We start from the raw sequence: 23490 nt of genomic DNA on the forward strand, positions 1-23490 counted from the left end.
CTTATGATATTTGACCTTGGTCAACAGAGGCCGCTCCCCTGGGGCCAGGCCTTCCTTGCCTTTTCTCCTGACCTCCTCTACTCCAGTGATAATAAGTGTGAAGTACCTTCTCAACCGTGCTTTGCTTTCCCATCCAACAGCAGGTCATCACTACTACCCCCTGTGTGTGTGATGTATGTACATGTGTGTGAGCACGGGTGTAGGTATGTTGTGCTGACCTTGTATAGGTTAGCGGACAACCTTGTCTCTCACGTTGTTTGAGACAAGGTGTCTCTGCTGGCTGGCCTGTGGGCTTCTTGGGATTATCCTTTCTCTGTCTCCACCTTGTTGAAGGAACACTGGGACTATAGATGACCACAGCTATGCCCTGCTTTATGTGGCTTCTTGGGATTAAATCTCAGATGGTACCCACTGAGCCATCTTTCTAGCCCAGTCATCTTTTTAAAAAGCTTCTTTATCAATAAGATCAATGTACAAATATTGGAGATATTTCACCTATAAAACTGAATATATTTGGAAATAAGCACACACTCATGGCCACCAAAGCATCACCATTTCAGAGCCCTAAATGTACCCATCATCTCCAAAACCATCTCCCAACTCCCCTTTCCCCCACCTTCCATGGTGAGAAAATGTGTTGGTTGCCTGTCTGTTGCTGTGATAAAGCGCCATGACCAAGGCAACTTAGAGGGAGGTTTTTCTTTGGCTTGTGGTTCCAGATGGATACGAGTCTGTGATGGTGGGGAGTATGGTAGCAAGCAGCAGGCATGGCAGCAGGGGCTAGATGCCAGAGTTTACATCCTGAGCCACAGCAGGAGGCAGAGAGCACAATGGGAAGGAGCCTGAGGACTTAAACTCTCAGATCCCACTTCCTCCAGCAACGCCCCCCTTCTTAAACCTCCATAGAAAGCAGTGTGTGTCATTGGACATATGTACATAACCACACATGTCTGTGTTCACATGTACACACAACATGATAGGTTTGTTTGTCTTAGGGATATGAAAGCATGACCTTAAAGTCTGGTATTTGGACTAGCAGGTAGAAACAGTGTGCTAAGCAATGTGCTTTTTAAAGCAGCGTTTTACTGCCTGTATTGTCCTACAGGCGGTAAACTTTAAACCCCTACCCAGATCTAGCCAAAGGACAGAACATTCTCCACAGTTGAGTGGAGAGTGGGGTATGACTTTCACACAAACTCTGGTGCCTCATATTTGACCATGTCCCCTGGAGGAGGAGACCTGATGGCACTCAGAGGAAGAATAGCAGGCTACCAAGAAGAGACTTGATACCCTATGAGCATATACAGGGGGAGGTAATCCCCCTCAGGAACAGTCATAGGGGAGGGGAATAAGGAGAAAATGGGAGGGAGGAAAGAATGGGAGGATACAAGGGATGGGATAACCATTGAGATGTAACAAGAACAAATTAATAAAAAAATTTTTTAAAAAGAGAAAAAAAATAAAGCAGCGTTTTAAAGGTAGGGTCTTTTCAAATTCCTTAAAGAATATTAACTGTGGTGAGATGCAGGCTCAGTTGCTCTCTAGTGAGACAGGGCTTGGTTGAGGTTAGGACCAGGCTGTTGGGGTCAATGCTATAGCTGTACCACATACAAGCTGAAGGACTTTATGTAAATGGTTTCTCTCTCTCTCTCTCTCTCTCTCTCTCTCTCTCTCTCTCTCTCTCTCTCTCTCTCTCTCTCTCGTGTGTGTGTGTGTGTGTGTGTGTGTATGCTCTTGTATGTGGGCACAGATGTGTATGCATATGTGCGTGACACGCATGCCATAGTGGTCAGAGATTGGTGGCTGGTGTCTTCTTCGCTCACTCTTCACTTTATATACTGAAACAAGGTCTCCAATTTGAACTCAGAGCTCATCAAGTCAGCCAGTCTAGCTAGCCAGCTTGCTCTAGGGGGTCCCCGGTCTCTGCCTCCTGCTCACTCAGTTTACAGATAGACCAGCGCAGCCACCTGGCACTCTCACGGGCACTGAGTGTCCTAACGCTTGCACAGCAAGCACTTTATCCATTGCGCCATCACTCTAGCCCCTAGATTTTTATTTTTTTTCTGTACCTGCTGGTGAGAAATGAAAATCCAAATTAGCATCTTCCTGATAGTGTCTCAGGGAAGTCTCATGTGTTTGCATCTGTGAGCTTTTGAGAGATGCTGAGCTGCACTACTAGCCAGTGTTAGTGTCTGCCAAGAGGTAGATGTTCTTCAGGCTTGATGACAAATACAGAAAGGATAGGTTCACATACATGGCGATGCTCTGACTGGGGACATGGCGGTCAGACAAGATTCTCTTCCTGGCTGTACCAGTGGTGTACAGGCTGGTCTGGCCTTTACTGGAGAAGAATAAAGGGATCCCAGTTTCTCCTCTATGGCCACCCCCACCCATCGTAGCCAGACCCCTTGAGACTCAGTTGCTAGTCACAGATTAGCCTGGGGGGGTGGGTCTGAAGGAAAAAGGAAATGCATGGTTGTTGTGGGCTGGAGTGTCTTCTCACAGTGTCTGACGGTTTTCATTATTGCTTGGTAAGCCAAAGCACTAGGAGGCGGAAGTGGCTTTCTGTTGATGAGTAAATTTACTATAAGTAGATCTTGTATAGTTTATACCAAAGGAGCCCTCTACCAAGATGCCTAAATTTCAGAATTTTAAAAGTAAATGCTATATTGATATAGCTATGTATGTAACACTTTGAAACAAATAAACGATAAATGACAATCATCCACTATAAATGTGATGGTTCTATGTTTTTTTTTATTTTAATTTTTAAAATTAGCCTGTAAAATAACAGGTTTCCTTACAGCATTTTCACACATACTTTGTTTTGGTTGATCCCTGTCCCATCCACGTCCCTCACCTCCCCCTGTGGTTATCTTTTAAGTTTGGGTGCTTTTAAAGGTCTTGGGGATTTAGCTCAGTGGTAGAACACTTGCCTAGCAAGTGCAAGGCTCTGAGTTCAGTCCTCAGCTCCAGGAGTGGGAAACAAAAACCAAGGTAACTGGCACACAGAAAGGTGGTAGGGCACGCCTGTAATCTCAGCACTCAGGAGGCAGGTGGATCTCTGAGTTCGAGGCCAGCCTGGTCTACAGAGTGAGTTCCAGGACAGCCACAGCTACACAGAGAAACCCTGTCTCAGAAAATAAAAACAAACAAGATTAAAAATGTTGTGGGCATGGTTAGGGAGGGAAAAAAAAACACCTATCAAGGCTTAATTCACCTAAAATAACATCTCCTTTTCCTTGATTTTAATTTTAGAGGCAGTCGGTTCAATCATGGTTCAGTGCTAATAAAGCTGGGCTTTTTTTTTTTTTCCAAGAGAATCTGAAATAGCACATCTTGAAATGCTGCTATTCATCTTGATAGAGTTAGACTTCGGTAGTAAAATGTATGCTTACTTCGTCATTGAGGACAGAGGAACGTAGAAAGCTGGGTGTGACCATGTACGCCAGTAGTTTCAGCATTCAGAAGGCTATAACTTAATCAGGGGGATGAGAGTTCAAAGCCAGCCTTGGGTACATAGTGAGACCTTGTGTCAACAAAACAAAGCAAAACTCAAGAAACAGAAAAAAAATGATGTTTACTATTAATAATAGTCAACTTTTGCTTCTTTGGCTTCCAAATAGACGCAGCCATCAACACCCATGCAGCCTTTCCAGCCTGACAGGAAGACACTCCAGGACTTAGCTCGCCATCTTCCCTCACTTTACTGTGCCTGACGGTAGCAGGCCCACCAGGGTGATGATGCTGGCCCTTCATGCTTGTGACAGCACGTTTATCCTTGAGTTGATGAGGTCTGTGTGAATAAGCCTGATGGCACACTTTGCGAAATAAGCCAACAGTAGAATTTATCAGTGATGGAATGGAAAGAAAGAACATGTTTTTTTGATTCCACAATGCATTCAATCCACCCACCGGGTTAGCTTACCTTCCTTTGTCCCCTCCCCCATCCCAGTGCCCAGTATTACTCAAGGGCAATGCCTCTGACTCCGAAATGGTCTGAGCTGGAATTCTCATGAGGTGACCTTCAGAGCATTGCTTCCCTGAGATAGTTGTAGGTCTCGCCAAATAAAAAGAAAAGAGCGCAGGGTCTCACGGTCTCTCCTAAGAGCTTCTCTGAGCTAAACAGCACTTTTGTTTACCACAGGCTTTTCTGAGCCTTTATGTGCCAGTGAGCTTTGTGGGTCTCCCCTTGGAGATTTCCTAAATTGTTTCGGATAGAGAAGCCTTTCTTCCCCTCCAGTGTGCTCATTGTCAGCTGTAGAGAATACTCAGTTGTCGGGATGCCTCAAATCTAGGAGGCGTATTTTCTTTTCAACACAACAAAATTCTCAGAGACACAAAATGAATGAGAAGTTCTTACGTGCACTGTGCCAGCGTCAGTGGCTCAGGGCTGGAGTTCTACGTCATAGCCTCTGGGAACATTAGGGGTCACAGTGTGGTTTAGAACATCATTTGGTTCTTAAGTACACGGGAAAGCCTTGCGCTCTCTCTCTCTCTCTCTCTCTCTCTCTCTCTCTCTCTCTCTCTGTGTGTGTGTGTGCATATATTTGTGTATGCACCTGTGCTGGCTACCGTGAACTTTATAAAAATTTTGCTATTTGAGAAGTTACATATTATTAACTAATTTATTATTCTTTGATTAATATTCATGTAATTTCATGAACATGCATAGATTTCAGTTTATAGCTACAATCTACTCTACCCCCAACATTGCATGTTTGCTTGGGAAAGTGTGCAGTTGATGACTTTGCTAAGTACCTTGTCTCCACAACCAGGTGCTTGCTTGTGTAAATAAGAGGACTTCAGGCAGAAAGACCTAATGCAGTCACACGTGGAGTCTCACGAACCTGAAGGATGCTGGGTAGGCCTGGGGTGGAGCTCAGAGTGCCCTGGGTCTAGTCCCCAGTATCACATAACATGAGCTGTGTAGTGTAGGTCTGTAAACACAGTTCTTGGGAGGTGGAGGCATAAGGTTCAGAAGCTCCATAGAGAATTTAAGGCCAGCATGGCATATGATGTCTCAAAAAGAAAAGAATGTTAAATGAGTGAATTTCCCAGGTGCTCACTGGAAGAGTACGGGCAGGATGACAATGGTGACAAAGGGGAAAGTTTCCAAGTGGCTAGGAAAAGCCCGCGGCAGAAGTGAGGGCAAGAAGTCATCGTCATTGTCTGGGAAAGATGTGTTCCCAAGACCTCTTAATTGGGCTTTTTTCTTTTTGATGATAATGTTTATTGACTGTTTGCCACATACCAGGCTATGCTAATGGGTTAAAGTTTTTAAGCCTTGGAGGACAGATATGACCAGCCACACCTCAAGAAGGCATAAGCACCAAAGAGACAGTGCAGAACCTGCCTCAGTTTATACAGCTCGGATGAGGTGGTTGGACTGTGAAACTCCAACCACCACACCCTAAGCTGTGACACTTGGCCGCCTTCCTGTGAGGCTCATAGCTGACTAATCTTTGGGATGGAGAACTTCATGTCAGAGAACACATTCGATACATAATAACAAATGACTGAACAAGCTGAGAATGGGAGGTTAGTAATTCCAGCACTCAGGGAGGCCCTGAGTTTAACCAGCCTGGGCTCCATAGTGGTAACTGTCTCAAAAGAACAATGCCGTGGTTTAAATGTGAAATCTCTCCCATAGGCGTGTGAGTTTGAACACTCGCTGGGGGGGGGGGGCTGTTTGGTACAATTGTGGAATCTCACTGGAAACGGGGTTGGAGGTGGGGTCCAAAGGTCACTGGTGCCCTGTGTACCCACTGCCTAGAGTGATGCTGAAACCTCAGGACAAGAGGCTTATTCATAGCCCTGAGAGCTGATACATGACTTATCTGACAACAGCTGGGTGGCTAACCAAATTCTAACTCTGGGCCTTTGGGGATTATTAATACACAGCCCCTTTCAACCGGGAACAACGCTTTCAGTGTGCTCAAAGTGAAGAAGACAGTGTGGAGTTGGATGCGTGGCGGTCACAGTCTGGAGAGAGAAGTGAAGCCAGGAAGCAGTATCCCTGGCGTCCTATTCACAAGAGGGAGGAGTAGGACCCTTCCCCTCCCCCACCTGCCTGTCTTCCACGCTTCCTGTCATGGTCACCAAGCTAGTTATCTTCCTTGTCTCTGTGACCAAAATAACAGGCAGAGGCAACTTTAGGAAAGGAGTAGTCGAGTGTACAGTGCTGGTGTGGGGTGTGGGCTGCCGAGCTATAACACACACACGGTGCCAAGAAACAGAGGGAACAGCTTGGAACTGGACACGGGTATGTAGAAAGATCTAGGCCCACTCCTGGTGACCTCGGTTCTACTAACCAGGTCCCATCCCAAAGGGTCCACAACCTCCCAACGCAGCCTCCAGCTGGGACCAAGTGTTCAAACACAGGGGCCTGTGGGGTCGCTTCCCATTTAAACCGTAACAATCATATATATGCCCAGTGAAAAGTGTAATCCTATTACTCTTCTGATGGGGTGGGGGTGGGGTGTCTGTGGGGAAGGGCCAGCTTTATTTCAAAAGCCATTTCACAAATGATTTGCAAGCAATAAAGTTTTTTTTAAAAAACAGAAAATAGCTGCGGAAGAGCTTTGAAAGTTAAAATGCTTCTGTTGAGTCAGTAAACAGAGCCTCCTCTTTGGCTGGCATCCCTTCAAGCAATGGCAATCTGATCCTATTAACTGGTGTGTTTTGTTTTAAAAAGCCCCATGGGGAGTCATCTTGGGCAGGCAGATTCCAGGCGCCAAACTTTAGAACTTAGGCTCCTCGCAGGGGTTTGCAAAGCGCGTAAGTGGGTTTTTGGTGTGGGCTGGATGCTCCAGCGTCGCGATGGCTTTTAATCCGGTTCTTCTGGCCTTCTGGGAATGGAGGTCGCAGTGATGTAGATCTGTGCCGGGTAGTGCTTGCTGAAGCAGCACCATGGCAAGATGATGGCATCACACTTGGAAAAGAGAGGCACTTGCTCTGAGGCACCTGCTCTGTGGGCTCCATCTGGTTAGGTTGCTCTGGGAGTTCAGAGCATTCCTCACACCCAGACCTGGGGTTCATTCTTTGTCACATGGTGCCAAGGGCCCCGGAGCTGGTCAGAGTGTGTGAGTTTCATGGGTGACAGTGTGACGCTGTGACCACGGCCAATCCAGCACTTTGAACTCTTTGGAGTCTTGGCTTCCTGTCCTGTTAGGTGGGAGTGACTGTGTTTGTCATCTGCCTTCCAGGTACTATGCTGATTTGTTTTGTCAACTCGACAGTGACTTAGAGAGATCTGGGAAGAGGGATCTTAATTGAGAAAATGGCCCCCGTCCAGTTGGCTTGACGGCGAGTCTGTGGGGTATTGTCTTGATTAGTGATGGATGTGGGAGGGGCCAGCTAGCTCATTGAGCACAGTGCCATCATCCCAGGGCCAGCAGTCCCAGGGCCAGCAGTCCCGGGCCTTGTAAGTGGGCTGATGGGGACACAGGGGACAACCCAGTAAGCAGTGCTCCCATTTGGCCTCTGCCTCAGTTCTTATCTCCAAATTTCTTTATTTTTTATTTTTACTTCTTTAAACATTGAAAATAGATTTTTTTTTTCAGACAACATATTCTGATTGTGGTTTCCCCACCCCCAACTCCTCCCACATCCTCCCGATATCCCCACCCACCGAAATCCACACCCTTTCTTGCTCTATCTCATTAAAAAAATATATCTAAAATATTAATGATGATTATAGTAATATAAAACAAAAGCAAACAAACTAGAATAGGACAAAATAAACAAACAGGAAAAAAAGAGCTAGAAGAAAAAGAAAAAAGGAGCCAACGAAAAGCATAAGAAACACATATCGACACAGAGATACACACACATTTTCATACAAAGAAATCCCATAAAAACACAAAAACAGACACCATAATATATAAGCAAAAGTACTGTTAAAACAAAACAAAACAAAAAAAGCTCAGACAAAGCATTACAAACAAACAAACAAATTTTAAAAACCTTCAAAAATAATGCTGAGTTCAGTTTGTGTTGGTCATCTGCTGCTGGGCATTGGGCCTGCCCTTGTGTGGGTTTGTGTACCCAGTGAGAGTCCGTGGGAGCGAACCCAGTTTTCCTTTGCGCATGGTTATCAATGGAGAGGACTTCTGGCTTAGGATGGAGGCTGTGTCTCCTTCCCCTCTCAGCGCAGCTGCTCCCGGTTGCTGCCTTGAGTTCCTGCTCGGGCTGTGCTACAGGACGGACTGCTACTGTAAGCTAAAGTCAACCCTTACCAAGTTGCTTTTGGTTGTGATGTTTCCCTCAGCAGTAGCAACCCTGAATGAGATGGTGGGCATGTAAGCAAAAGGGAAAACACAGGCATGTGGGGTTCTGATAGCACATGGTTCACAGGCTCTTCTGGGTTTGGCAGACATCCGAGTCCTCTGAGGAAGCCGCCGAGTGCACACGTGACTATCTTGGTCCTGCCTAATAAAGATGATAATAATAACATTATTAATATCAGCTAGTATCTTTTAAAAGTGGTATCCAATATATTTTATAGCTTCTTTATTGTCCGAGAATTTCATATGTGTCTACCATGTGTTTCTGTTGCCTCCTCTCCAACTTATCCCATACCCTGTCTCCACCTAACTCTCCCAAATTCATCTGATATTTTTATTTTATTTTATTTTTCCTATAATTTACATCCTGACCAAAGTTATCTCTCCCTCTTCTCCTCCTAGTACTCCTCCCCAACACCCCGACACACACCTCCAATCCTTCTCTGTTTCCCTTGGGAAAAGAGCAGGCCTCCCAGGCACATCAACCAAGCATGGCATAGCAAGTTACAAGACTAGCGCATACTCTCAGGCCGAGGCTGGGCAAGAAAACCCAGCAGGAGGAAAAGGGTCCCAAGTGTAGGCCAAAGAGTCAGATACACCCCAATGTCATGTGCTCCTTATTTAATCCAGTCTGTTTAGTGATGTCAGTGCGCCCATGCCTTGGAGCCTGAGCAATTTATCCAGAGCCACTTCCCTACACAAAATTGGCTCTCCCTCCCCCTTCCACTGCCAATAGCTTCTCACCCAGGGGTGGGGCTTTGTGGGGCCCCTCCCACATCCTTGCTGTAACCTCTGCTGGCTTATCTTGTGCAGGTGTGTGTATGCAGCCAGCAGTCACTGTGAGTCCTTAGCGCTGTGGTCCTGCCACGTCTGGAAAATACTGTTTCTTAGCTTTTACAGAGGTCCCATCTGGGGCTGAGCGTACCTCAGCTTCATTCTCTGTGTCTGGCCACTTGTGAGTCCCAGATAACGAGCGCTGTGAGGGCGTTGTGTGCCAGGCACTGCTCTAAAGGTTTCACAGGTATCTTGTGGCTTTAGCTTAGTACTTCCTGAGATAAGCACTGTAATTGCTCTCACTTCTCAGGTGAAAAAATTAAGGCACAGAGAAGTTAAGTAACTTGTTCAAGGTCACACAGCTAGCAAATTGTAGGGCTCATAGGAAGCTACAGGCAATTTTCTCTGAAATGTACAAGTGTGTTATGACTCTTTACTCTTCGGTTGACTTCCTTTCCCACACAGGAGCTGGCGGTGATCAGGTGTGCTTCTCAGGGGCTGTAACTGAGGAAAGCTGGACAGGGCTAGGGGAATGCCTCATGGTTAGCATCTCATCTTCCAGCAGTCAGAGAAAGGCAGCCCAAGGGGTTGCGGGGGGAGAGGCACTGGGGGGGAGGTGCAAGGAGGGCTACACAGCTGTGTCTAGTAGTCCTGACCAGATCAGGAAGCAGCCCAGGGCAGTACTGAACCTGAAAGGATGTGTCTGAGGTACAGGCTCATGGCTCTGAGGGGAAAGGTCTGTGCCACAAAACCAGCGAGTATCAGGACACAGATTCAAGCCTAAGACCTGAGGGTCAGAGGTGTGTGTGTGTGTGTGTGTGTGTGTGTGTGTGTGTGTGTGTGTGCGCGCGTCTGTGTGTCTGTGTATGTATACATGAATGTTGGTACTAGAGGATGCCAGAGACATAAAATGTCCCTGGAGCTGGAGTTACGCTGGGAATCAAACTTAGGTTCACTCTTAACAGCTGAATTGCCTCTCTAGCCCCTATCTTACTTTAAAAAATAAAATATGTTCCACTCTTATCTATTACATGTTTACATATTATTATCTTATGTACATGAGTGTTTGCCTGCATGTGTGTCTGCGTACCACTTACATGTCTGGTGCCCAGAGAGGTCAGATTCCCTGGAACTGGAGTAAGGGGTGCTTGTGAGCTGCCACACCCAACCCAGGGTCCTTTCAAAGAGCAACAAGTGCTTTTAAGCTCTGAGCCCCCTTTCCAGACCCCCACCTTACCTTTAGAACTAGGGTCTCTCATCAATGGTAACTCTGTGAAATGTTCCTCCTCTAAGCAGCGCACAGTCAATACTGAACTTGCAGCAGCTTGAGTTACTTTACCTTGACCTATACAAAGGTCAGGTAAGGATAGAGAAAAAGCTTATGCGGCTATTGGCATAATGTTCCTGTGAACTGTGTGCAGTTCACCTTTGTTCATTCAAATGCTGATTTTTCCACCCCATTCTCTGGATCAATCGGGACATTGCCTTGTGATGCTAATTACAGGTATCTCCAGCATCAAGTTTATGTAAACATGTCACCACTTGTTCTTTATGTTGTCAATAAAAACAATCTAGGCAATGCTGAGAAATGACAAGGAACAGGATGGGGCATCCTGATAGGGTGAGGGGAGGAGGAAGAAGAGCATGGAGCCAGGAGGAGAACACCGGGAAACAGCAAGCGAAATGAACCGGGCATAGAAGATATTTAAAACCAAGTATAAAGTGGGGAATCAGAATGCAAGGAAACTACTAGCATGGAGGTTTAGGATGGGGAAATTATTGAACAGCATTGTACTGTATACAAATTAAATAGATCCTGCTTTAAAAACAAACAAACAAACAAACAAACAAACAAACAAACAAACTAGGGTATCTCAGTGAACCTGGAACTCTTCCCTCTGGCTGCACTCGCTGGCCAGCCAGTGCCCACCTGTGACTTTCTCCTCAAGCACTACAGAACACACTTCCACGCCCAGCTTTTACATAGGCACCGGGGACCCCAACTCAGGCTTGCATGCCTCTGCACCACACACTTCACTGACTGGGCCATCGCCCCCATCTGCAGTCCTTGCATTTTGGTCACTAGCCAGCGACAGGCTGTGTATCCAGACCTGGTGCTCTCTTAGCTCTTTTTTTTTTCCCCTCAGGTTTCACCATGTTAACGGACTACTTCCCAAGACCTTCAGTCCAAGCCTGCATTAGCTTTCATGAGCATGGTCTCACTTCACTGAGCCCCATTTGAACAAACTTAGCTTAAAATACTTGTCCAGAAGTAGGGTTTGCGTGGCCGCTCATTCTTGTTTCCTTGAGACAGAAAAGGATGGCTCCTTTTGTCAGCTGGGCCTCTTCAGTCTCGCTTGCTTCCGTTCTCATGCTCCATCTCTCCTACCGTTCCTCAGCCAACACCTCTTGTTGGGGGATGGGCTGATGTATTTTGATGCTAATTACTGTTTGCTGCCTGTGTAACCCACCTTTTGCTTAAATAAAAAGCCATCCCACCTGGGCAGGGCAAAGGAGATAGGTGGGACTAGGAGAGAGAGGAATTCTGGGAAGAAGGAAGACTGCCATGAGAAAAAGAGAGACCTGAAGAGAGGAAAGGAAGGCCGCCATGGGTTAGCTGGAGGAGAAGCACATGGCCGGCAGCGTGGATGGAGAATCCAGCCCAGATGAAGAACATTAGCAAGTATTTGGGATTATGGATGGGAGGTAGCTTGATAGACATTATTGGAAGCAGATGGCATGGGACTGAGGCAGGGATCCCATGCCTGCCCCACTATGGGACATAGTTTAGAGGATTGATATCTGCCCTGCACCAGGTTAACTAAGGCTATTTTAAAATATAACAAGTGTCTGTGTCTTGATTGATTGCTAGCTGGGCCTACAAGGAATACAGATAATTAAAAAAAAAGAAAAAGAACCAATAACCTCTGTAGCTCTTACACTTGTGTTTTATTCCTTCGGAATGCCTTAGATTCTGAGCGCCTTTATAGGAAACGCCCATCGGAGCAGGAGGGATGGCTAGCCTGTCCCTGGAAGGGAGACCTTTGCTCCTATTCAGAGAGTGGTTGAGGGTCAAGCGAGAAAACCTTGTCCCTCTTCATATCTCCTCTTGCTTAAGAGACCTGTCTTTCTGTGGATTTTAGAGACTGCTGGCATATTTGTTCTCAAAGAATAGTCCGTGTCATTCTACACTAAAAAAAAAAAGTCTTGGAGGTGGGATGTGACTGTGGTCAATGGGAGTGAAAAAGGGGGCAGGGGGTGGGGTGGGGAGGTGGCTCCATGGGAAAGTGCTTGGAGTGCAGACTTGAGGTCTTTAGTTCAGATCCCCAGCACTCCTGTAAAGACAAGCCCAGGCAAGGCAGCAAGTGTGTGCATGGTGCGTGTGTGCGTGTGTGTGTGTGTGTGTGTGTGTGTGTGTGTGTGTACACCTGTGTACCCGTACCCAGCACCGTGGAAAGGTGGATAGAGACAGGCTGATTCCTGGAGCCCATTGGCCAGACAGTCTATGCAAATTAGTGAGCTCTGGTTCAGTGATAGATCCTAGCTCAAAAAGTCAGCAACAGAGGGTGACTTTTCACCTCCACATGCATTCACACACAAACACACATACCCATGTGTGTGCACACTTATGACCATCAAAACACACACACACACACACACACACACACACACACACACACACACACACCATCTTGGGACCTCACTGAGGGCCCACACTATTTTCCTTCTTTAAAAATGGGATTCGGGCATAAGAGGGCCTGTCTCATTGTAACATCCTAAACCATTTGCTGCTGGGGCTTCTACTCTGCAAAAATCCCAGGTGCTGTGTTAGACTAATTACTTCACAGCTCACTGTCTGTGATATTCCAGCAGATGTATTAACTGCTTTTTGTCCTATCTCAAGCCCCGCCTTTTACCGTCCTTCATGCTACCTTTCAGCCATAAGATCCTGGGCTCCATCTCCCCCTCCCTGCCCTCCTGCTGTACCACACAGCCCTCCACCGCACCTTACTTCCTACCTGGTTAGGTTTTTTTCTTTTCTTTCTTTGTTTTTCTCCCTTCCTACACTCCCTCCCCCCCCTTCTTCCCTCCCTTTTTCTCCCCCCCCTTCTTCCCTCCCGTTGTAAGATAGACTATTTCCACATCTTACTCTCAGCTTTCCAAGTGAAAGCATTGTGGGGATGGGTACCCCACATGCTCCTGTATTGGTGTTTTATTGTAATGTAACAAGTTGCCACAAACTTGATAGCTCAACACAAACTGCTCATCTCACAGTCTCTCTAGGTCACCTGACTAGGGAAGCCTCGCTGCTCGGTTCACCGGGGTCTTCTGCACAGGGTCCTGGCTGTAATTCTGGCGCTGACTCGCTGCGCGGACATCTGGAGGCGTAACTGAGGAAGAATCCACACGCACACTCACTTGGGGCTGTGGGCAGAGTTTCTCCTGTGGCTGCCCGACTGGGGGCTTGGCTTCCTTATGGCTGTCGCCACAGGGGCCAGCCACTTATGATCCCTCACCACTGCCTGGAGGCCACCCAGGCCTTTGCCACAAGGAGTCACACAATACAGCTGCTTACCTCATGAAGCCATGGCAAGGGAATGAGTCGGCTAGGCAAAGGCATCCTAGATAGTGACATCCTGTCCCTGGCCTCTCATTCTCTAGGAAGGATATAAAAAAAGGAGTGATCACCAGTGGCCACCGTCAGGATGGCCACCCCAGAACTGGCCAGACACATCACCTAGGGCAGACTTTCACCTTACTGCCTTCCTTTGTGTGTCTTAAGCTTTCGACAATTTGTTTCTAAATTCACTTCTCCCCTTTTATTTATTTATGTTTGAGACAGTGTCTCATTTAGCCCAGACTCAGTATGTAGCCAAGGCTGGTCTTGAACTCCTGACTTTCCTGCATCCACCTCCCAAGTCCTAGAATCACAGATGTGTGCTGTTTCCTCTTATTAGTAAATACCGTCTCTTTCTCATTTTGACCTTAAGAAATGTTCTTCTGGGGTGGAGAAATGGTTCAGCAGTTACATGCATGCTGGACAGGTGTGAGGACCAGGGTTTGGACGTAACTGTCTGGTGGGGGTGGTAGCCCACAAGCTGCAGTTCTAGCCTCAGAGGGTAGAGACAAAGGATTCCCAGAGCATGCTGGGAACAAGGCTAGCCATGTCAGTGAGCCCCGCCTCAGTGAATAAGGTGTAAAAGCCATTAACAATAACCCCTCACAACAACATACGCCTCACATGCATGTGCACACATGCAACACACACACATACACCATACCATAAAAAAGTGGAAAAAAGGTTTTATAAGAAACAATTTTAATTAATGCAGATGCAGCTGCTTAATTAGCAAAGACATCGTGCTAAAACCTATAACAATTTTTCAATGACATGAAAGTTTTTTTTTTTTTGTTCCTTGATCCTGTCAAGAATTCAATAAAAGCCATAGAGACCCTATTCCTGGAAATGAAGGACACAACCCCATACATACTAGGACAGTGATTATTTCTGCCCAGCACCCCACCCTTCACTCAGTGCTGAACGACACCCTCTTTAACATGCCCCTGATTTGAGAATTTAGTTAGCACACAGTGGAGACAGCTTGTGCTCTTAACCACTGTGCCGTCTGTCCAGCCCCAATTCCTTGTATTCTTAATTCTGTTTCCTGCCACAGGGTCTTTGCGTGTACCTGTTCCTCAGCACGGACCCTTTCACACATTCTCTTGTTCTTTGGATCTTAATACTTTCCCAATGGTGTTCTTCCCCACTTCCTAGATCAAACCCTCCTGCTGCATTCTTTTAAGCACTGGGCATCGACAGTCCATAGTAGCTTCCTGTTTACATTTGCGAGAATGTTAACTTTACAACTTTACACCCATATCTCCTATAGATCGGTAAGTCCCACGAAGCCAGACATCATAGATGCTTTTCTCCTCCAAGACACTGTTTACTCCAGACTGTGGCATACAGCAGACATTTGCAGGAGACAGAGAGGAGGAAGGGGGAGAGGGGGAGAAATGAAGGGAGGGGGAGGAGGAAGAGATAAGTCAATCTGAAAGATGCACACTCAGGTACATGTAGCAGTGATAAGCTCATTAACTTACACTAGCGCGTTGGGCTCCCCATGGTTTTATTAATTAGAGACATCTTTCTTTTATTATTAAGCTATAATCTCTCTTCCACTGGTCCTGGTTCTGTGGTTAAATAACACATCCAAAAAGCTTTCCCAGGGCTGGTCGGATGGCTTATGGGTAAAGGCACTTAGCACCTTGCCTGATGACGTGAGTTTGATTCCCAGGAGAGAACCGAGTCCTGCAAGCTGTCCTCTGACCTCACAGGGTGCTGTGCTGTGGACACACACACACACACACACAACTGTTTAAGAGAGGCTTTCCTATGTGTGTTAGGGAGATTCTGACCCTCATCAATGAGTCTTTTCAAATGTTTGTAACAACCCCCACAGCAGAGAAAGATTAAAGAGTCCCTAAGGTCAATCAATGGCAGGTACAAACACTTAACCAACATGCCTCTTGAAGGCTCTAGTTCTGAAAATTTTGTATTTTACCCAAGATCCTATCTTCATCCTCAGAGATAAGCACTTTGCCTGCAGCTTTTAAGCAACACTGAGACTTCAGGGAGTGCTCTGACACTCCTAAAGCTCTGAGTACCACCTGAGTGCAGGCAGTCAGGGGCCTCTCTTTACAAGATACTTTCCTCTTTAAAAGGTAAGACCTCCACCAAAATCATCTGCTAGAATGTATCCTCCATTTAAATGTAAATTTAGGGGACAATAGTTATGGCTCACCAGTGAAAAATACTTGCTGCTCTTGCCGAGGACCTGAGTTGGTCTCTCAGCACCCACATGGCCGACCACAGGAACCTGTAATTCCAGTTCTAGGGGGTTTGGTGCCCTCTTCTGGCCCTCTCAGGTACTGCAATACACATGGCACAACATAGGCATCCAGGCAAAACACATACACATATGCATGTAAGAGAAAGTAATAATGGTTTTCAATTTAACGGATATATAAAAACATAAAAGTTGTACACGTTAACCAGATGCTACACCGTGTTATGATGCACAGACACATTGCCTAATTTTAAAAGTGGGCTGAACACGTCTTTCTAAACTTTTGCTGTCTCTTTATAGTGAAACACACCAAGTCTATTCTTGTAGCTTTTGTGAAATGTACAACACATTATCATTAGTGAACTACACAGCAGTATCCCAGAACATCCTGATTCTGTCTAACCCTGACTCGGTACGACTGACCGACCTCCCTACACACCTACTCTTCTTCCCTGGCCTCTGGTAACTACTGGTCTCGTCTCAACTTCTGTAGTATGTCTCTCCTTCTTTTTGTTTACTTACTGTGTGTGTGGCAGGGGATCCACACATGGCGGCATGTGTGTGGAGGGCAGAGGGCAGATTTGGGGAGTTGCTTCTCTCCTTCTACCACGTGGATTACAGGGATCAAGCGCAAAGTTATCGGGCTTGGGGGCAAGTACTGAGCCATCGTGTTGGTTTGAACGGGAACAGCCCCCAGGGGCTCACACATTTGGATACTTGGTCCCTAGGTGGTGGAACTGCTTGGAAAGGATGTGGGAACATGGCTTGTCAGTGGAGGCATGCTGCTGGAGGTACTGTGGGCGTCACAGGCCCAAGCCCACACTATTCCCCTGGTAACTTTCTCTGTCCTGCACTTGCGTGTTACGATGTAAGTCGGCTCTCAGCTACCGTTCCGGTGCCCGCCTGTCTGCTTCCCGCCATGGTGCTCGTACACTTTAACTAACCCTTTGAAACTGTAAGTCCCAAATAATCTCGTCTTCTGTCAGTTTCCTCAGTCATGGTATCTTACCACAGCAACAGAAAGGACCTACGGCAGCCATCTTGCCAGCCCCATGTCACTTTCTTAGTGGGATGCTCAGGTGTCATCCTGGTGGAGCCATACTGAGAACAGTGGGTTGGATCCTAACCCGTGTTTAGAACTTTAATCTAATGTTTTATTCTTGAATCACCATACAAAATAACAGGCTCCCCTTCGACACTTTTCATATGTGTTAAGATACGTGCTAAGCTGGGCTGCCCCTCGTCTTCCTGCCCCTCTCTCCCCATCTTTCTTCTGTACCCTTCTGCCTGCACTATTCTCCTTACTGCCTCCAGGCCACGTGTTTTCTATTATCCTTCTCACCTCCCTTATCTAAAACCTCTTCCCCCCCCTTTCTAGTTCCGTGACCTCCACCCACCCTCATCCCACATACATAAAGACATAAGCAGCTTAGAAACTAGAACCAGAGTATGGAAGAGGACATGTGGTACCTGTGTTACCTGGTTACCTGTTGCCAGGGTTACAATGCATTTTCCAGTTCCACATCTTTTTCTGTACATCTCATTTTTTTCTTTACAGTTGAATAATCATGATCCATTCTCTGCTGACAGACACCTAAGTCGATTCAGTTTCCTCGTTCCCGTGAACAGAGCAGTAATAGACATGGATGAGCTAGTGTCTCATCAGAGGGATATAGGGGTCCTGTGGGTATGTGCCCGGGAGTGGTGTGGGTGGGTCATATGGTAGTTTTATTTTTTTTTTTATAAATGTCCATTCTGATTTATATAGTGGTTTCACCAGTCTACGTTCCTACCAATAATGAATATGTTTGTTCTTCTTCCTCAAATCTTTGCAACATTTTAAAGTAACACTCAGCCTGTGGTGAGACAGACTTTCAAAGTAGTTCTAATTTACATTTACCTAATGGTTAGGTGTTGGATTAAAAAAATTATTATCCAAAACTTATTTATAGGATACTTGTATTTCTTCTTTTGAGACATGTTTAGCTCAGTGGCCTGTTTAGTGACCGACAGTTTCATTTTTGTGGTGTTTAAGCTTCGCAATTCTTCATGGATTCTGGATGTTTTATCTAGATTTACCAGCTATAGATTGTCTGACGCACGACTGGCTTCCTCTCACTCTGTAGGCTGTCTATCCACTCTGCTGATACTTTGCTTGGCTGTGTAGAGCTTTCCAGTCTCACGTAATAGTGTTTGCCAGTTTGTTAAAACTACTTCCTGTGCTACTGGGATTCTATTCAGGAAGTTCTTGCCTATATATAATCCATTTCTTTGTTTCTTCCTAAGATTTATTTTCATTTAATTTTGAAACATGGTTTCACTTTTTAGCCTTGGCTGTCCTGGAACTCACTCTAAACCAGGCTGGCCTCAAACTCACAAAGCTATGCCTGCCCCTGCCTCCCAAGTGCTAGGATTAAAAACATGTGCCACCACTGCCTGACTATTGTCTGTCTGTCTGTCTGTCTGTCTGTCCGTCTGCCCCCGCCCCCCCCCTCTCTCTCTCTCTCTCTCTCACACACACACACACACACACACACACACACACACACACACACACACACAGTTCGTTACCAGGCTATGTGTTTGAAACAAGAATACAGGGCTGGAGAGATGGCTCGGAGGTTAAGAGTACTTGCTGCTCTTCCAGAGGACCAACGTTTGATTCCTAGTACCCACACACATGGTGGTTCACAGTTCCGGGGGATCTGATACCTTCTTCTATGGGCACCAGATAGGCATTGTGGTACACACGCATATATGCAGGCAAAATACCCACACATGTAAAACATGTATAAAAAAAAAAAAAAGAAAACCACAAGAGCACAAAAGATCAAAAGGAAAACTGTCCATGTGTTCTTATTCAGAGTGAAAGACACCATCTACCCTTACTTTTCCAAGTCTCATGAGAGGAAACTGGAAAGACCACTTCAGGAGACAATTGGAGCTTAGCTTTTGTCATGGAGATGCTGTTACTTATTTGCAAAGCTTTCATGTCTTAAGACTTTCTCCAGGAGGTGCAGCCTAGCCAGCCCTTGTACCGACTGGCTTCTGCTCTCTTCCAACAGAGGGCGTCCCCTCTGCGGCCCTGGGCCCAGGCTGTAACCAGAGCTTATTTGTTTCGTGGTTTTTCTGCACAGACAGCCGTTTCCTCCATCCACCTCCATGAGTTCCTTTGCTCTCACAGCAGCTGGGTGGAGTAGTTCCACTGTGCCTGTTGTCCTTATGTATGCAGTAGAGGCCGTAGGACTCATGCTCAACGCTGGATGGCCGAGGAGATACATCAATGCCACCTCTAATTCCTAATAAGTGGTTTCTACCAAATGGCTCTAATATTTTAGCTAAGAGTGTAGGCAGTTGTACAAGTATCACTCCTTTTGTTTAAAACTCTTAAAGCACTAGGGCCCTGGGAGACTGCTCAATTGGCAAAGCCCGTGGCCCTGAAGCACAGAAACTGACTGAGTCTGATCTCCGGAGGCCACTAAAAAGCTAAGCACCCTGGTGCGCGTTTGGAATCCCAGCATGGGGGAGGTGGACACACGAGGATGGGTCCCTGGGGCTTTCTGGCTCGCTAGCCTAGCTTACTCGGCAAGTTCCAGGTCCCAGTGAGAGATCTGTCTCAGAGAACTGTAGACAGCTCTTGAGGAACCCATGGCACCCAAGGGTGACATCTGGCCTCCTCATGCACGGACATCTTTACAGACATCACTGTACACACACGCATACGTGTGCATGTGCACACACACACAATCGGGGTAGGGGGTGGATAGTGAGAAGAAAGATTAGCTAAGAACACTTATAGCATCAGCCCAGGGGAGCCAGGAAGAAGCATCATAAAGCAAAACGTGTGCCATCCCAGATTTCCATCCTCCCCACCTTCCTCTCCTGCTGTGTGCCAATCCCTCCTCACCTTCCTGCTTGGGTGTCACACAATTCTGGTCTCAGCAGGTGCTTCTAGTGACACCAGGCCTTTTGAGAGGTGTCTCTTGTCCTAGGCAAGGTAGGAATAATTTTTCTTTTTGAAATAACCCAATGTGAAAGAAATCTCTTCTGCTCCTTGACATAGCATGAACAAAGACCCAAGGATCCTTTTAAATCCAAGAGAAATTACACTTCACTGAAGTCATTTTCCCTCAAGGTATTTCCTTGAAGATATTTTCTTGAGACGCATTAGGGACCCCATGGAGAATGGTCCTTTGTCAGTGTGGTGCATCGTGGGTCCTTGGGTCATGTCTATTTTGGTGTCATTTGCTAGCTGCAGGTAGCCACATCTTCCTCATTTTTTTTTAGGCTTTAAGCCTAGTAAGTAATAGAAAAAAATATAAATACGTGAGTGTCTTCCATAACATTGTTTAAAAATCCCTTCATCGGCCAGGCAGAAGCAGAGACCCTGTCCTCTGTGAGTTATATAGTGAGACCCTGTGTCAAAGAAAATTCCTTTATCAAAGACCGATTTTTATAGTGCTGCCCTGTGGGTTCTCTGCAGCACACACACACTTGTACTTACTTGGTTCCTTGTTTAAATTGCTTCTCGAAGGCCCTGTGATGAGTGGAAGGATGTGGGGCCAAGCGGCGCCTGTCTCGCCTCTCTTTGTCTCCGGCACCTGCCCGTGGTAGCCACATCCTGATCCCATGTCTCACGTGGATGCTTTCCTTCACAGGGACAGACAATCTACAGATACACGTCACTCCGACCTCAGAGTCCTTTCCCCTCGGGAAATTGTTACCGATTTCACCAACATGGCCTTTCCTGGAAGTCAAGTCTTCCTCAGCAGCAGACAAAATCAAGGATGTGCCGGGAGAGCCTCCTGACAACACAAGCTTGCTGCAGCTGTCCCAGACACCTCTGCCCAAGGCACACCGTAGAACCAGGGCTCATGTGGACTTCTCTTCATCCCTTTACCAAGGAAGTGGACATAGCGCCTCCCTGGATCTTGCCAAGGACTCCACTGAGACTCTGGTCCAAACAAGGCCTGAAGGGGGAAGAGAAGCAGCGGACGTGTCAGGTTTGGCTCGCACCAGCATGCTTCCCCCATTGCCTCCAGCCCCATCAGCCACCTCGAGTGCAACCTCCCCATCACAGCCTCCTTCCCTATCAAAGCATCCCTTGAGGTCAGAGAGCCGTCCACTCCTCCCTCCATCGTCATCATCCTCATTGGCCCCTCCTTCACCTCATTCCATCACCCCTCCTAAGCCTACAGGGCATCGCCCCGAAGTGCCTTTGTTTCCCCAAATCACACCAGCTGATTCCTCTTCAGCTCAGAGCCCAGCTGATGTCCTGAACCCATTTACTCACAAAACAAACCTCTTTCCATCCAGAAATGCCCAGACTGTCGTAGGTATCCCTCCTCTAAACTCCCCCACCCCCTCGACAAAGCAGTACTCTGAGCTGTCCCCGCCAGGGAGTGCCGGCTCAGCAGCTTCCCCCACTCCTGGGGTTCTGAACTCCATGGCAGACCTGGACCACCTGTCTGTCCCTTCCCTAGCCCCAGGAGGCCTCCCAGGTGGGACCTCCTCATGGTCCACGTTGGAAGAGGCTTCAAGTCTTACGTCCACCCAGCCAGTCCACACAGCGGGGGCCATCAGAGGGCACAGTGGGGTCTCCTTGCCGATTTATCTGCGCACAGCAGCAGCAAGCTATGAGGCCTGGCCTCCACGTTTCCAGACCGTAGAGTCAGTGATGACCACCATCAGAGAGCCAGCCCCTGTTCCTCCTACAAATAGCTCCGCCAAGCGGCCACATTTGTCAGAGGCTCCAGGGAATTCCAGAAAGCCTACCCTCTCTCCTGCAAACACCCCTTCCTCTTTGGTGCCTCCTCCTCCTCTGCCTCTCACCACACCCAGTCAAAGGCAAATGGTCCCTTCCGAGGCAGCTCCTGGGTCAGCACTGAAGGGGACAGGTGCCCCTCCCTCCCTACTTACTGTCCTCCAGCCCAATAAAGATGGTGCCTCTCCAGCCCCTGTGCCAGAGGCACCCGCTTCCCGGGAAGATGGACACAATGGGTACCGTCCCGATGTAGCCATGCACCTCCTCTCAAGCAGACTTCCTAATCTTCCTCATACAATTTGGACATTTCCCGAGCAAGAGGAGGGCAGGGCCACAGCTGCTTTCAGAAAAACTGGAAAGGCAGATGGGACAGTTCCTCTGTGGGCTCGTCCGGCTAATGAGGACCCCAGTCTCCGCGCAGTGAGTGGATTCACCTCTGATGCTAACACAGGTTCACCTATCATCACGGCAGCACTAAGAGCAGACCTCTCTCCTTCAGGGTCTCCTCCGTCAACCCTGCTCACCACACAAACCCCTCAGGCAGGTCCTTCTCCTCCTCCTCCTCCTCCTCCCTCTCCCCCTGCCTCTTCCAGCACCAAGCTGCAGACTCTTGCAGCTGTCACTAGCCTGCCGGGGTTGCCAGCTTCAGCTTCCAAACAGGTGACAGTGTTTCTCTCCTCCACCGACGACGCCTATGATTTCCCAACAATGGGAGGCGCGAGGAAGCCAGCAGCCACAGATGTTCTCCAGAGCTCTCTTCCAGCAGAAACTGCACCCCTCCCCGCACAATCTATGGCGGTATCTGGCTTGCGGCAGCGGCAGCGGCAGGAGGATGATGACGTAAACACTCACACAACCGACTCCACACATTGGGAGCCTCATCCAGCCTCAGCGGCTCATCCCAGCGCCACAACTTCAGCAGCCAACGTGCCGCAGTCTCAGAATTTCAAAGAGATCGCTGGGCAGTTGGTGGCTGCAGACAGCTTTAACTCCCAGGATCTAGTCCTCAGTCAAAGTGCCAACCAGCCCCTCCAACCATCCTCAGAGGAGGCCATAGTTGAAAGCCACACAGACCTCTGGCCCACAAGCAAACATGTCGCAGACTTTGACACAGCAGTGGTTGATTATTACTCATCCACAAGCCATCGTCCTATGTCGCAGCTGCCCATCCGGCCCGCCCATCCTTTCTGGCCAACCTGGCCGAGTGTATCTTCTGCAGCTAGCTTGCAGCAAATGCTCTCGGATGGAGCAGACACAGGTTCGCAAATTTCCAGTGACATTTATCTATCACTGGAGAAAAATGGCTCCCCACAGTTCCAGAGTGTTCTGGAATATCACCCATCTACAGACTCACCTTCGATATCAACTGGTGCCTTTCCCAGGACCCCCTCCAAAGTGCCGCGAACTTCTCGGCGTCCCAAGAAATGGACAGGTGCAACCACTAACGCAGGTAGTTTGTTTCCTGGTACCCAGAAAACAGGTATGACTGCTTTTTCGGCCAAAGCCTCTTCAAGCTCAACACAGATGCTCAGCTTTGCTTTGAAGCAGCCTGCCTCCCCCTCCTTCAGTAGTGAGGTACAATTCCAGTCAGGCATGCCGCTGATCCTCCCTGCCTACTTGATTTTTTTGGTTTTTTTGAAAGTATTCAAAATATATGTCCTTCTTATCAACAACCATGGCTTTGCTGTAAGTGGCACTCTCATTATGGCTACTTGACTTAATGACCCTAAGGTTGTTTCGCCTGAGCTCTCCCCACTGCAAGCCTGGAGCATAGAGACTTCTTACACTAGCAAGCCCATAAGTGACATTCAGT

General features: G+C 47.5%; 1 protein-coding gene and 1 long non-coding RNA gene across 8 annotated transcripts in view; one reads left to right on the plus strand and one right to left on the minus strand.

The window, feature by feature from the left end:
- KIAA1549L (KIAA1549 like) overlaps nucleotides 1-23490 on the plus strand; it is a 254077-nt gene that overhangs the window by 122656 nt on the left and 107931 nt on the right. For 2 of the 6 annotated variants that reach the window (XM_084774630.1, XM_084774629.1), the window contains exon 2: nucleotides 20572-20916. In XM_084774630.1, coding sequence (XP_084630756.1) covers nucleotides 20572-20916 — 345 coding nt within the window. Of the gene's footprint in view, nucleotides 1-20571; nucleotides 23158-23490 lie in introns of those variants that run through there. The other 4 variants (XM_084774626.1, XM_084774627.1, XM_084774625.1 and 1 more) reach the window with 3 other exon arrangements.
- Nucleotides 7679-20553, minus strand: LOC311593384. 2 transcript variants are annotated; one of them, XR_014777678.1, is made up of 3 exons: nucleotides 20418-20553; nucleotides 13639-13720; nucleotides 7679-8433 (listed from the first exon to the last, which is right to left on the minus strand). It is a non-coding gene; the product is annotated as an uncharacterized lncRNA (long non-coding RNA). The 2 variants fall into 2 exon arrangements; XR_014777679.1 differs by lacking the exon at nucleotides 20418-20553 and adding an exon at nucleotides 15869-17242.

The sequence above is a fragment of the Acomys minous genome (assembly GCF_964271855.1).
Source record: "Acomys minous genome assembly, chromosome: 3".
Classification (NCBI taxonomy): Eukaryota; Metazoa; Chordata; class Mammalia; order Rodentia; family Muridae; genus Acomys; species Acomys minous.